The sequence below is a fragment of the Bubalus kerabau genome, chromosome 7, assembly GCF_029407905.1.
Source record: "Bubalus kerabau isolate K-KA32 ecotype Philippines breed swamp buffalo chromosome 7, PCC_UOA_SB_1v2, whole genome shotgun sequence".
Classification (NCBI taxonomy): domain Eukaryota; kingdom Metazoa; phylum Chordata; class Mammalia; order Artiodactyla; family Bovidae; genus Bubalus; species Bubalus kerabau.
In genome coordinates, this window is record NC_073630.1 from 65,018,387 (window position 1) to 65,034,212 (window position 15,826).

The following is a 15,826-nucleotide window of genomic DNA, read 5'->3' on the forward strand; positions in this document are numbered from 1 at the left end:
ATGAAAAGGCAATGGAGATGGAGAGATGCAGATGATTTTGAGGCATACTTTGGTATATAAATTATAGTGTGATAATACAGGTAGAGCATTTAGGACAGTGGCACTTGGTGAATCCTTAATATATTAAATATTTTCCCCCCCTTTTCTAAGAAAATATTAAGAATTAAGCAAGGAAGTAGAGTTGTATGCCAAGATGCAGTGCAGAAAGTTGCATATTCTTTACATACACACACACACAAAAGGATTCCTGGTTGCTTAGTCTGTTGTGGTGAAAAATCACATCAGCAGTAGTCCTGAAGGTTGAGCTAACTGGTGTAAGTCACCAGGCGATCCTTTTGCTTGCCTGATGATTAGACCTGAAAGGGATTTTCCTGCATTTTATTTTACTCGCTGAAAGTATAAAAGTAAACTAGAGACAATCAGTGTGCTCCTATTAGCAGAAGTAATGTTAGAAGTGATTTAACAGTGCATATATTTTTGATTTAAAATTTTAGGCATTGGGGAAAATACAGAAAAGTATTAAGATATAGAGTAAAAATTATGCATAATCCAGATGCATAATCCATTTAATAGTTGAAATCAACCTGTATTTTGCTTGTTTTTAAAAATGCAGCATCATGGTTCAGTTATACACACACACATATATTATCAGATTCTTTCCCATTGTATGTTATTACAAGTTATTGAATATAGTTCCCTGTCTTATATGGTAGGTCCTTGTTTATTTTATGTATAAAAAGTTAGTCGCTCAGGTCTGACTGTTTATGACCCCATGGACTGTAGCCCACCAGGCTCCTCTGTCGTGGGAATCTCCATGCAGGAATACTGGAGTGGGTTGTCATTTCCAGGGGATCTTCCTGACCTAGGGATCGAACTTGGGTGGGTCTCCTGCTTTGCAGGCAGATTCTTTACTGTCTGACACACCAGGTGTGTATGTTAATCCCAAGGTCCTAATTTACCTCCTTTGGTAACTAGAGCTTCCCTTGTGGCTCAGCTGGTAAAGAATCCACCTGCAGTGCAGGAGACCTGGGTTCGACCCCTGGTTTGGGAAGATACCCTGGAGAAGGGAAAGGCTACCCACTCCAGTATTCTGGCCTGGAGAATCCCATCCACTGTATAGTCCATGGGGTCACAAAGAGTCGGACACGACTGAGTGACTTTCACTTTCACTTTGGTAACTACAGGTTTGTTTTCTATATCTGTTAGTCTGTTTCTGCTTTGTAAATAAAGTTTATTTTCGTCATCTTTTTAGATTCCACACGTAAGCAATATGATATTTGTCTTTCTCTCTTTGACTTACTTCACGCACTATGATAATGTCCAGGTCCATCCATCTGCAGTGGTCTCAAGTTTAGAGACTGATCTCTGAAAGACTTAGGTACATGTTTATCTCTTGTCCTGAAACTAGCCTAAAGTAAAATACTTCAAACCGTTAAGAAATCTTTTTGTTTGTTTTTTAGTTATTGTTATTGCAGAAGCAACACACATGGTAGATGGAATTGTCGGTTTGCCTGGCAAAAAGGGAGCTTTTTGTATTGTAGTCTGAAAAGAAGGCCAAATTTCCTCCAAAAGCCAGAGTAAGTGGTAGGTGACAAAGCAGATTGGAGAGGACAAGGGGTGATCAGTACCAATGTCATTAGCAGCTGCAGAGACAGTAACAGTAAAATAAAAGCAGAGAAAAGTGATTGTTGGGGTTAGACAGATAAGATACCTAGCTCTTCAGTCTTGATGAAAAAACAACCCTTGTATATACAGCAATGAGAAGTTCCTTTTCCACGCCCATAGAGTAGTGAGCACTGAACTAAAGACTAATCTGTAGCTTAACATAGCTTATTTTAGAAGTCATCTTGAAGAGAGGGTGTAAATGATGGGTAATATTTTTTTTACTATCTTTTTGCCTCCCAGAATTAATTAACAAATTCAGTAATTTATTCAACAAACAGTTGAGTTTCTACTGCTGAGTTTTAGGTATTCTGTGTATTTTATTGAGTCAAATGTTGTCCTATATATTCTGCAGTTTCCTTGCAGTTTGTCTTGTATTATGCCAAATATGTACATTGAAAGCTGGTGATATCTGAAATTCTTCTAAAGTTAAAATTTAATAATTTTTTGAAACAGTGAACAAGGAAGCTAACAAGATTACTAGGGTAGTATCACAAGGACACAGGAGTTGGGAATTCCCTGGTGGTCCAGAGGCTAGGATTATTCACTTTCACTATCGAGAGTGAGGGTCTGATCCCTGATGAAACTAAGATCCCCATGCCTTGGAGCAAGTAAGCTGGTGAGCTCTGGAGCCGTGTGCCCAACTAGAGAGCCTATGTGGCAGTGAAAGATCCTGTGTGATGCAACTAAAGCCCGACACAGCCAAATAAATAAATATTAAAAAACCCCTCAGTTATGGTTCAGTTCAGTCACTCAGTCATGTCCGACTCTGTGACCCCATGGATCACACAATTCCAGGCCTCCCTGTCCATCACCAGCTCCCAGAGTTTACCCAAACTCATGTCCATTTAGTCGGTGATGCCATCCAACCATCTCATCCTCTGTCATCCTCTTCTCCTCCTGCCTTCAATCTTCCCAGCATCAGGGTCTTTTCATATGAGTTAGTTCTTCACATCAGGTGGCCAAAGTTTTGCAGTTTCAGCTTTAGCATCAGTCCTTACAATGAATATTCAGGACTGATCTCCTATAGGATGGACTGGTTGGATCTCCTTGCAGTCTAAGGGACTCTCAAGAGTCTTCTCCAATACCACAGTTCAAAAATATCAGTTCTTTGGCACTCAGCTTTCTTTATAGTCCAACTCTCATACCCATACATGACTACTGGAAAAACCATAGCCTTGACTAGACGGACCTTTGTTGGCAAAGTAATGTCTCTGCTTTTTAATATGCTGTCTAGGTTGGTCATAACTTTCCTTCCAAGAAGTGAGTGTCTTTTAATTTCATGGCTGCAGTCACCATCTGCAGTGATTTTGGAGCCCCCCAAAATAAAGTCTGACACTGTTTCCCATCTGTAAGTGATGGGACCAGATACCATGATCTTAGTTTTCTGATTGTTGAGCATTAAACCAACTTTTTCACTCTCCTTTTTCACTTTCATCAAAAGGCTCTTTAGTTCTTCTTCATTTTCTGCCATAAGGGTGATGTCATCTGCATATCTGAGGTTATTGATATTTCTCCCCACAGTCTTGATTCTAGCTTGTGCTTCCTCCAGCCCAGCATGTCTCATGATGTTCTCTGCATAAAAGTTAAATAAGCAGGGTGACAATATACAGCCTTGACATACTCCTTTTCCTATTTGGAACCAGTCTGTTCCATGTCCTGTTCTAACTGTTGCTTCTTGAGCTGCATACGAATTTTTCAAGAGGGAGGTCAAGTGGTCTGGTATTCCCATCTCTTTCAGAATTTTCCACAGTTTATTGTGATCCACTTAGTCAAAGGCTTTGGCATAGTCAATAAAGCAGAAATAGATGTTTTTCTGAAACTCTTTTGCTTTTTTGATGATCCAGCAGATGTTGGCAATTTGATCTCTGGGTCCTCTGCCTTTTCTAAAACCAGCTTGAACATCTGGAAGTTCATGGTTCACATATTGCTGAAGCCTGGCTTGGAGAATTTTGAGCATTCCTTTACTAGTGTGTGAGATGAGTGCAATTGTGTGGTAGTTTGAGCATTCTTATTGCCAAATTCAGACCTAAATTGAAGAAAGTAGGGAAAATCACTAGACCATTCAGGTATGACCTAAATAAAATCTCTTACGATTAAACAGTGGAAGTGAGAAATAGACTTAAGGGATTATATCTGATAAACAGAGTGCCTCATGAACTATGGACAGAGGTTCGTGACATTATACAGGAGACAGGGATCAAGACCATCCCCAAAAAAAGAAATGCAAAAAGGCAAAATGGTTGTCTGAGGAGGTCTTATAAACAGCTGTGAAAAGAAGAGAAGCAAAAAAGCGAAGGAGAAAAGGAAAGATACACCCATTTGAATGCAGAGTTCCAAAGAATAGCAAGGAGAGATAAGAAAGCCTTCCTCAGTGATCAATGCAAAGAAATAGAGGAAAACAAAAGAATGGGAAAGATTAGAGATCTCAAGAAAATTAGAGATACCAAGGGAACATTTCATGGAAAGATGGGCTCAATAAAGGACAGAAATGGTATGGACCTGACAGAAGCAGAAGATATTAAGAAGAGGTGGCAAGAATACACAGAAGAATTGTACAAAAAAGGTCTTCACGACCCAGATAATCACGATGGTGTGATCACTGACCTAGAGCCAGACATCCTGGAATGTGAAGTCAAGTGGGCCTTAGGAAGCATCACTATGAACAAAGCTAGTGGAGGTGATGGAGTTCCAGTTGAGCTATTTCAAATCCTGAAAGATGATGCTGTGCAAATGCTGCACTCAATATGCCAGCAAATTTGGAAAACTCAGCAGTAGCCACAGGACTGGAAAAGGTCAGTTTTCATTCTAATCCCAAAGAAAGGCAATGCCAAAGAATGCTCAAACTACCGCACAATTGCACTCAGTTATGGTATGTGGACTGAATTAAGATCTGTTCACAGATATATAAAAATTACAATACTGGAAATTGAGAAAATTGAGATTATTGGAAGTTGAGGTTATTTTCATGATATTAAGCTTTTTTTTTTTTTACTTGCCATGGTGTGGTGGTATAGCTATGTTTTATCTTTTAGAATGCATACTGAAAGTTTTATGAGTGAAATTATTTTATGTCTGAGATTTGCATCAAATTAATATGTAGATGAGGTATTGGTGAGGTAGAGATACAACAAAGTTGTCCGTGAGTTGATAATTGTTGAAGCTAGGTAAGAAGTACATGTATGTTTATTGTACTGTTTTTTTCTACCTTTGTATATATTTAAAATTTTTTATAATAAAATATTTTTAAAATTCAGAAGAACTTTGAACAAGATTGAGGATCAAGTTACGAATATATTGTCATCTTCTGAGGGAAGACTTTTAGATTAGTATTTCATCAGTGGGTTAAAAAAATGTTAGTGGTATATTGTTTTTGTTTGGTAATAATCACAAAAGATACTTTGAACAGGGCTGACAAGTCAGAAAACCAGTGGTGGTGGTGAAGAAGATGCTTTCCTGGAGGGTGGTTTTCCAGGGAGAGTTTGCTTTAGCCTTTAGTGACATATTTATTTTAATATGAAAGAAGATACGTTGTTATATTTGCTTTACTCAGCCTTTAATAAGTAGCATCAAATGACCAAAAAAAAAAAAACCCAAAACACCATACTGGGCCTTCAACAAATATTTGCGAAATGAAACATTTAAGTTGGCATCAGGAAGTTTTTCAAGAAAACAAGTTCTAAGCCTGAAATTTGAGTGAATACTTAAGGCTGCCTTATGTCCCTCATGCTTTTCAGATTACCTTTGATATTCACAGTAATTGATGTTCCTGATGAATTCTCTGAGCCATTAAAAAAATATTTATTTTCTTTGATTTCAGAAGGCAATCTGCACATGCAAGTACATGAATTAACGTTTTGGGAAGATCATTATTAAGCATTTAGAAAAGTTTGAACTCTTAAATGTTTAACTTGACTGTTTCTAATGATATAATTTCACTATTTTACCTAAATTTTAGAAAATGTATAAATTGCACCTAAACAAGGTTTTCAAGTTTCAGTCCTCAGCATAAAAAGTAACAGGGAGACAGGGTCACCCAAGAGTAGAGACAGATTTACTTTTCTACCACTTTGATGCAAATGTGGACTACATTTTTCTATTTCAGCCCTCCAAAGCCCACAATCAACCCAGATGTAGCAGCTAAAGTGCTTTGTAATTAGACTTCTAGTCTTCCCTCAATTAGAATTCCCATATACTGAGGAATCTCACCAAATGTTGATTTATTTATCTGATTTTAAAAAATCAGTGACAGTATGACTGACTGATTCATGTAATTCACATAGTGATTGTGAAATGGAAGAGGACCGAGTTTCAGCTAGCAGAGGGAAGATGCGATGTAATTTTGAGTAGAAAGCCCTCATGACCTTTCTCCTTTCAGAGTTCTTATTTTGAAAGGTATATTATGCCATTTTCTTTTAGCATGCAACCAACATACAAAATAAAGAGTACCTTTTATATGCCAGAGACCTTTCAGAATAGCTGAATAATATAAATGTTTATTTGACTTTATGTAATTAAAAAAATTTCTATATAAATTTGCAAATGAGAAAAGAAGCAATATTATCTTTATGTTTCCTTTACAGAATATGGACGCTGTATACCTAAGGGCCGATGAAACACCTGTATGGAAAGGGTGGCTTAACGTTGTGCATTTGGGTATTTAACAGAGTACAAATTTTACTGTTATTTTGTTCTCTTTCTAATCATAGGTTTTATTGGGTATAAATAAATAAATACCCATAGGCTTTATTGGGTATAAAAATCCTTATTACTAGTTTGTTTGAAATTTAATTTTTTTTCTTTTAGAATGGCAGAGTTTAGTGACATTTGGAAGCTTTTCAAACAGTGTTCCATGCTGTACACTGAATCAAGTAAAGTTGTATTCCACAGATGTTCAGAAAGAAGGACAGGGATCACAATCTCAGAAAATGGAAAAAGTACCTTCATTTGATGAAGCAGGTATGTATAAATCTTCTAAAAAAGTTTTTTTTCCCCCTGTATACGGGAATAGTTTGCATGAGATTGTTCCTTGAATGTTTGATAGAACTTATAAGTAAAACCATCTGAACTAGTGTGTTTTTCATGAGGAGCTAACTTAATTTCTTTTAATTTTTCTATTTCTTTTTGACTCAGTTTTGGTAAGTTCCATTTTTTTTCCAGTGATTTATCCACTTCAACTAAATTTTTAATTTATTGATATAAAGTTCATTATATTCTCTATATACATTTTAAAATAGCATATGTATTTTTAATTTCATTCCTAGTGGTGTTTGTTTACTTGATTAATTTTGCCTGAGCTTTGTCAATTTTATTATTTTTACTAAATGATTTTTTTACTTTAAATCTTTATATTGTATTTTTGTTTCCTATTTCATTAATTTCTACTCTTACCTAATTATATTCTCCTTTCTGTTTCCTTTGTATTTATTCTGTTATTCATTTTTAAGAAAAAATATTTATTTGGCTGGGCTGGGTCTTAGTTGTGGCATGCGAGATTGCTGGTTGCAGCATGTGTCTTTTAGGTGTTGCATGCAGACTCTTAGTTGTAGCATGTGATCTAGTTCTTTGACCTGGGATCAGACCTGGGCCCCTGCATTGGAGCTTGGAATCTTAGCCACTGACCACCAGGGAAGTCCCCTGTTAATCATTTTTAATGACCAGTTAGCTGTTTTGCTCATTAATCTTTAATTGTTTTAGATCCTCATTAGTTACCTAATATAGTATTCTGTGTAATACTATATAGTAATATATATATGTCAATTCCAGTCTCCCAGTTTTCCTGTCCTTTGACATCAAGCTTTTTTGTCCTAGTTTGATAATCTTTGTCTTTTAATGGAAGGTTTAGTCTGATTACATTTACTACAGTCATTGATATATTTGGACATATTTCTGCCATTATATCATGTACTTCCCTGTGTGTGTGTGTTTAATTTTTTTTGCCTCCTAATAAAATCTTAGTTTTTTTATTTCATTATCCCCTTACCCTCATATATGCAAACGTACACATACTTGCTTGGGAGGTATATGCTTTATGTATATGTTAAGTCTAAGGGTAATTGAAAAGTTTACTTTCCTTCTGAAACATACAGAGGGTTTGGAATGTTCACTGTGGTCGCCCATTCTGAACTTACATATTATTTGCTGGCTGGTAGCTTGTATCTGTTCTCCTCTCTTTTCCTTCTCTAAAATTTATACCATTTTTTGTTTAAATTTTTAATCTAAAATCTTTGTTAACCATCTTTTCTTATGTCTCTGCTTTTCTATCTGATGTGTTGATACATCCTATAGAAATTTCTTTAGGTGAGACTCTTTCATGGTAAAGGCACATTTAATACATAGCTTATTCCATTGTCTTTTGGCTGACACTGTTAGTGCTGAGAAGTCAGATATCATGCCTTTGTTTTCATGTCTTTTCTGTTTGCTTTTAAAATTTAACTTTATTTTGAAAGTCTTTTTCTTTGGTGTAAAGTTTAGTTTTACTATGAAATGAGTAAGGTATTACCTTGCCTGAGATTTGTTGGGCTTCCTGGATCTGAGAATTGTTTTTCTACAATTCTGGAATTCTGCAGTTCTCTGTCACTGTTGCTGGGCTTCCCCAGTGGCTCAGCGGTAAAGAATCTGCCTACAGTGTGAGAGCCATAGGAGATCTGGGTTCCATTCCTATGTCAGGAAGATCCCCTGGAGGAGGGCATGGCAGCCCACTCCAGTATTCTTGCCTGGAGAATACTATGGACAGAGGATCCTGGTGGGCCTTGGTCCATAGGGTTGCAAACAGTCTGACACAAATGAACTGACTTAGCATGCATCCCTTGAAGTGTGTATTATTACCACTTCTCAATTCTCTGTTGTCCTTTGGAACTCTATTAAGAAATCTAAAATATTTACTGCATAATTTTTCATGTCTCTAAACCTCTCTGACATACTTTGTATTTCCTTATCTTTCTGGCCTGACTCCTGGATTATTTTCTTAGGTCTACGTAGTATACTAATTTTCTCTTAGTAGTTGCCTCTAATCTGCTGGCTGGTACCATGTTGGGTTTTTAATTTTAATGATTATATTTTTCATTTCTAGAAATAGTGTATTTTTATTTTTCAGCTTGCTTGGTTGGTCTCTTGTGTGTTTTCAAACTTCTCTTTTATTAGACATTAAACATAGCTATTTTATATTCTATGACTGAAAATTCTGCTATCTGAAATATTTTGGTTTTATTGTATTACCTTTTTCCTTCATTTCCAGCTTTCATTCATGATGATCTGTTTTTAAACTGAGAATTGTTCATTTTCCATGTAGTTTAATATCTTTGAACTATTTGATGTCTCTGATTGAGAATGTGTTCCTGCATAGAGAGTTTGCATTTGCCTCTCTTAGCTGCTGGGGATACAACTTGGGACCACATTAAATTAAATCGTCAGCTTAAGATTTTTGGACCATGTTAGCAGCATGAATTCAGACTGTAAATTTGTGTGAGCTGCCTTATCCCTAAGATTTCCAGTGGAGTTTTTTCTTCTCCACTACTTAACACACAAGTTGGGGCAGGCTTACTTCCTTGCTGACTCCTTTTCTGTGTTTTTTCTTGTTGTTGTGTAATCTTTCAGTTGTGTCCAACTCTTTGCAACCCCATGGAATGTAGCCTTCCAGCCTCCTCTGTTCATGGAATTCTCCAGGCAAGAGTACTGGAGTGGGTTGCCATTTCCTTCTCTAGGGGATCTTCCCAACCCAGGTATCAAACACTAGGCATCTCCTACATTGGCAGGCAGATTCTTTACCACTGAGCCATCAGGGAAGCCCCATATGTGTTTTCTAGGTCACAGTTATGCCTTGTCTACCTTTTCTGGATATCTCCTGTTACCAGAATCCTAGAGAATTCTGCTAGAGATGGAGACTCTAACAGGAGATACCCAGAAACAAAGCTAGACACTTGGCATAACTGTAGAAATAGAACCTCAAAGAGTATAAGCGTCAACAGAAATCATCAGGGAAGAAACTTTGGTGTGCTCTCTTATTCTATAGAGATCCTGCTTTCCCTTCATTTTTGCCCCCTTCAGATCATTTTGCTAGCTTAGGAATGCATTTGGAAAGTGGATATCTAGTCCACTTTGCAGCATTAAAAAGAAGTCTTTATTTATTCATTAATTTATTGAAGAAGTATTTATTGAGCACTTTTTATATAGCAGCACATGAGAATGAGTTTATACTTTTTATTTCTGAAACAGAAAATTAAGCAAAAAAAGTAAGTACTGTGGTGGAAGAAGTGCTGTGTGCTGGAGGGACACCTGGGTCTTGAGTGGCTGGGGACGGTTTCTATAGGGAAGTGATATCTGATTAGTGACCTGAGAGTAGGTATTGGTGTGATGAATGGTGGGAAAAAAAGATAACACTGCAAGTAGTTCGTTGTGACCAGACTAGTGAGTAGAGCACCTCATGGTGGGGTTGGTAGTTTTGAAAGGGGTGAAACTCAAGAGGTAAACAGTAATCAGATCAGGATTTCGTTCAGGAGTGTGGACTGTTTCAGAGGCAGTGGGAATCTGTTGGAATATTTTGAGAAGAGGAAGCACTTAATCATATTTAAGATTTTAGAAAGATAACTAGATGCAGACTGGAAAACAGATTGCAGAGGAAGGAACTGAAAATGGATGTGAATGAGGCTCTAGACTAGGCTAATGGCAGTGAGTTTCTTAAGGGGGTAGGCGAGTGCAAGAAATTTAGGAGCTGAATAATTGACTGAATTTGGTGGACTAAAAGAGAGAGTCAGTAAAGGACAGTGCATGGTTATTGGATTTGACTGGGCTTTTGTATTGGTGATTTCATTGACTTCTAAAAGTAGAAATACCAAGGCTGGAATGTGTATTAATGAGAAGTTGAGGGCTCAGTCTTGGACATCTGAACTGTAGGTGCCTCTGGGGCATTCTAACAGATGACGACTAGTAGGCAGTTGTTGTACTACTTTTCCACTGTGAGACATCATCTCTTTGGCTGGATTGCTGCAGTAGCCTCTCTGGGCTCCTTGGTTCCACTCTCACTTTATCACTATATTTTGTCAATCCATTTTTCTTTTGATTCTTAGAAAATAAGAAAATACCAAGCTTGTTCTTGTTACAGGGTGTTTGTTCTAGTTGCTTTAACTTTCCATGATGCCCTTCTTCATCTGGCTGACCCCTTTTGGTAATTTACATCTTACATGACATGTCAACTCTGCACACCCAGTCAGTCCTTGATATTACACTAATTTTAATTCTCTGTGTGGACATCACTTATTAATAACTGATATTTTCAGTATCTGTATTATTTATTTTTTCCCCTTGTTTCCAAACCTCATCATAGCAGGAACTTCAGTGCTTAGCTGCTGCTGCTGCTAAGTTGCTTCAGTTGTGTCCGACTCTGTGCGACCCCATAGACGGCAGCCCACCAGGCTCCCCCATCCCTGGGATTCTCCAGGCAAGAACACTGGAGTGGGTTGCCATTTCCTTCTCCAATGCATGAAAGTGAAAAGTGAAAGGGAAGTCGCTCAGTTGTGTCCGACTCTTAGCGACCCCATTGACTGCAGCCCACCAGGCTCCTCCATCCTTGGGATTTTCCAGGCAAGAGTGCTGGAGTGGGGTGCGGTTGCCTTCTCTGTCAGTGCTTAGAGTGGTTTGCTTATAGTTCAGTTCATTGCAGTTGTTCAGTCATGTCTGACTCTTTGCGACTCCATGAACTGCAGCACGCCAGGCCTCCCTATCCATCACCAACTCCCAGAGTCCACCCAAACCCATGTCCATTGAGTTGGTGATGCCATCCAACCATCTCATCCTCTGTTGTTCCCTTCTCCTCCTGCCTTCAATCTTTCCCAGCATCAGGGTCTTTTCCAATGAGTCAGCTCTCCACATGAGGTGGCCAAAGTATTGGAGTTTCAGCTTCAACATCAGTCCTTCCAATGAACACCCAGGACTGATCTCCTTTAAGATGGACTGGTTAGATCTTCTTGCAGTCCAAGAGACTCTCAAGAGTCTTCTCCAACACCACAGTTCAAAAGCATCAATTCTTCTGTGCTCAGCTTTCTTTATAGTCCCAACTCTCACATCCATACATGACCACTGGAAAAACCATAGCCTTGACTAGATGGACCTTTGTTGGCAAAGTAATGTCTGCTTTTAGTAGGGGTTTAATAAATTTTGTAAATGAGTAAATGCATAGAGTTCTTACCTGGGGATAAAGATTTAGGAGTTTTTAGTTATATCCAGGTGGTAACTGAAGTCATAAGGGTGTTTGAGACAGGACAGGGGGATAGTTTAGATTGGAGAGGTAAGAGCTAGTCTGAAATCCCCAGTGAGTAAGGGACAGGTGGAAGAGGAGAAGCTTGCAAAGAATAGTTGAGGAGGAACAGCCTGGAGAGGTAGGAGAAAAGCCAAGGAGAGGATGGTGTTAGAAGAGTGTTTGAAGAATAATAAACATTTCAAGACCATCTTTCCTTTAGTTGGATGTCTTTCACAGGAAAGATTTTACAGATTGCTTGAGAAATCTGTGTTTATGTTTATCTAGGGAAAGTGCCAGAGAAGGCAATGGCACCCCACACCAGTACTCTTGCCTGGAGAATCCCATGTACGGAGGAGCCTGGTAGGCTGCAGTCCATGGGGTCGCGAAGAGTTGGACACGACTGAGCGACTTCCGTTTCACTTTTCACTTTCATGCATTGGAGAAGGAAATGGCAACCCACTCCAGTGTTCTTGCCTGGAGAATCCCAGGGACGGCAGAGCCTGGTGGGCTGCCGTCTATGGGGTCGCACAGAGTCTGACATGCCTGAAGCGACTTAGCAGCAGCAGCAGCAGCAGCAGGGAAAGAGCAAATTAGCCGAGAGGGCGGTGGTCAGGCTCTCTCGCCCCCACACCCTTTCACTCTTGCCCCACGTTTTGTAAATAATGATTATATAACAGCTGAGATCACTTATAGCACTGTGCATGCACGTGACAAGGTAACCACTTGGCCACAGGCTACCATGCTTTTGTTTTGTATGCATGTATATATAAGCTCCAGCTGAAAAAGCCCTTGGGGCTACGTTATGGTTGCATTATGGTGGTGAGGCTGTGAGGACCCTCACAGACCCACGGCTGTGTCCGCTGGGTCAACCACGAGAGGAGAGAACACAGATGTCTGCTGCTGCTACGGCTGCTGTGCCAGCCCGGAGAGAATAAACACGTCTGCAGTTTCTACGGCTCTTCTGGTTTTCTTCCAGCCTCTTAGCTCGCACCTTACCTGCCCTGGGTTCAGTGAACAGTGTGCACAGTGAGATACTGCAGGACAGTTTACCATGCCTGTTTTTCCTCGTTTTCCCCAAGCCGCATCCTCTTTTTGGGCTTATTATCCAGTTTTAGTGAGTTTCTTCTCTTTTTCTTGTGATGAAGAACTGCTGGGGTAAATATTGAGAGTCTGGTATTAGAGGATGAAGGAATGGAGAGGATCATGAGTCCCTAAGTTCCAGAAATAAGCATATTTATTTAGAACATTGAGAAGAAACGGGTTGTGGAATAATGTAATTAAAGGTAAAACGTTATAATGCTATTGTGAGGTGAACACTGACTCAGGCAAAGATATTTAATGTTGGTTCTACTTTACACAATGCTTGAAATTGAAATCTGTGACTCAGTTTCTTTTTTCTCTGCTGACTTGTGAAATTTAAATATTAGTTTATTCTATTATATCAGGACTACATTGTTTACTGATGGTTTTGTTTTGGGCTTAATTTTCAGAATCTTCTTAGCCCAGATTAGACCTTGTTAGGCATCAGATTGGAGAAGGAAATGGCAGCCCAATCCAGTATTCGTACCTGGAGAATCCCTTGGACAGAGAAGCCTGGCAGGCTGCAGTCCATGGGGTTGCAAGAGTTGGACACAGCTTTGCAACTAAACTACCAGCCATCAGATAGACAGCAAGTAATTGCTTGATTGAAAGATAATTTGTATATTTAAGAGTTTTGAGATTGACTTTTGAATAATTCAAATCACATGATAAAGTCAGAAACAGCTCATTAAGAGGCAGAGACTTGCTAAGGAATCGTTAAGTTTTTAAGGAGCATTCAGATGTTTTAAATTTTAGTAAAATCAGTTTTAATTTTGCTAATGACAGCAGATGTGTGGCAAACAGCCAGGGCTTGAGCTTAAAACAAATGTCTGGAGATATTCATGGATAGCATGTCTGGTTGCTTATTGAAATCATCAAGATTCTACTCCAGTGATCCAGTGTAAATTTATTAAGATGTAAAAAAAGTATTCCTACATGTGTTTGAGCTTTGTACTAGCATTTCTTGTTTGTGAATCTTAACACTATATATTTAGTAATATCTAGACAGTTTGTGGTAAGAAGAATATCCAAAAATATCAGTATTAGAGCACCTCATTTTATGTGATTTGTTTGAATGTGTTTGATCATTGTAGAAAGAACGGCTGTCTGTGAAATTTTAAATAGTAGATTTCAGTTGTTCATACACTAGATGAGTGTTGAAAGCTTAATATTCCACTACCCCATCCCTTCACTTTTATCTGCCCAGGGCTCTATTCCCCAAAACAAAATTTTAAGTAATTGATAAACATAGATTCTGTAGATAAAGATGCTTTAGAATTTGTTTGCTGTATAACCAGACAGAAATAAAATATCAGTCATTTAACTGATGAGTGTCAAATATTGGAAGCCATAGTTACTAATTAAATAGAAGTGTTATGGCCTCTTTTTTGTTTGTTTTTAACCAGTGTGTCATCATAACTTACTTAGAATCTGATGAACAGTAAAAATAAAGCCTTTTTGGATTTTCTGTATATGTTCTAGTTATGAAAACATAATATACCATGTAAGTCATTTCCCCAATGGCTTTCCCTGAAAAATAATTGAGAAATATACTAAATATTACAGGTAAAATTTTTTTTTGCTTATATTTAGAATAGAGTTTTGTTTTTGATAAATAAATAGGCACAATAGAATAAGTGCCTATTCTGTTGATATTTAATTTATACATAAGAGCGTTAAAAGAAGGTAAATCAATGGATTGGCAGAAATTTGGATCAGATAGCAGTAGCGTTGTTGAAAGAATACTCTGAGGTAACCATTCAACTTCTCCCTTACTGGTGTGATAGACTGAATATACAAAGAGAAAACTGAAGAAGTACGTGGACTGACTCAAAAAAAGATATGTCCAAGAATTGAAACAGAAGATACTGGTCTCTGGGTTTGTAAGCAGGCACTGGCAGCCAGAAGTTTGGCTCATTTGGGATAATGGATCTGTAAGTGCTACATGCATAGCCAAACTCAGACTGTGAATTTACCCATCCATCCTCCTATAGGAGGCTGAAGCTAGCCTCTTCTATTTGTCATCTGGGGCTCTGTGTTATAGGAGGCTGTAGGGTAGGTGGAGGCAGCAGAAAGAACAGGAACTTAAACCTTTTTGCTGGCTGGCATACTAAACTGGAGCATAGTTATTTCACACTGGCAGTGTGAGATCTGGTTCAGGACAGAAGGGTCGGATTGAGTTTTGGACAATAGATCATGAAGAGGAGAGTGAAACAATATATCCTATTCAGAATAAGACTGCAAATTCCAAAATTTAGAAGTACAGGAAGGATCATATTGTAATATATAAATTAGTCAAATCAATGTATTATATACACCTTAACTTTATGTCAATTATATCTCAGTAAAAAATGCACAAAGAAGTCTAGCACAAGAAAGCCAACAAAATCAACAATCAAATATGAATTAACTCCAGATAATTTTAAAATAACAGCGCAGATTGCTTCAAATAAGTTTAATATCCTCAAAAGAATAAATGAAGTACTCATATTTGAAATACAAACTGACAGAAATAAAAGCATAAGAAGTAGATCTGGACGAGCCAATGAGAATGCCTAGAAATGAAAGTGTGGTCATTAAAATAAGAATATAGTATATTGAATAGCTATAGTCAAGTAGAGAATTAGTAAATTGAAATTCATTCTGAACGTGCATAAGAAAGTAAAAAGATTTTCCAAAAAAATGAAAAAGCTTTTGAAAGGCATGAAGCTTTAGCCTATATTCAACAGGCATTTCAGAGAGAGGATGGAGAAATTATATATAAAGAGATAATGGATGAGAATTTGAGAAAATCAATCTTCAGATCAAAAGTACACTTTAGTACTAAACAGGATAAATGAAAAGAAATCC

General features: G+C 37.9%; 1 protein-coding gene across 4 annotated transcripts in view; it reads left to right on the top strand.

Moving 5' to 3' along the window:
• The window catches only part of SLC30A9 (solute carrier family 30 member 9), an 86,006-nt gene that overhangs the window by 4,746 nt on the left and 65,434 nt on the right, over positions 1-15,826 (top strand). For 2 of the 4 annotated variants that reach the window (XR_008717120.1, XM_055588431.1), the window contains exon 2: positions 6,469-6,621. Coding sequence is in view for 1 of the 4 variants with exons in the window: in XM_055588431.1 (XP_055444406.1) it covers positions 6,469-6,621 (153 nt within the window). In the remaining 3 variants the exon portion in view is untranslated. Of the gene's footprint in view, positions 1-6,468; positions 6,622-12,659; positions 13,011-13,059; positions 13,180-15,826 lie in introns of those variants that run through there. The other 2 variants (XM_055588432.1, XM_055588433.1) reach the window with 2 other exon arrangements.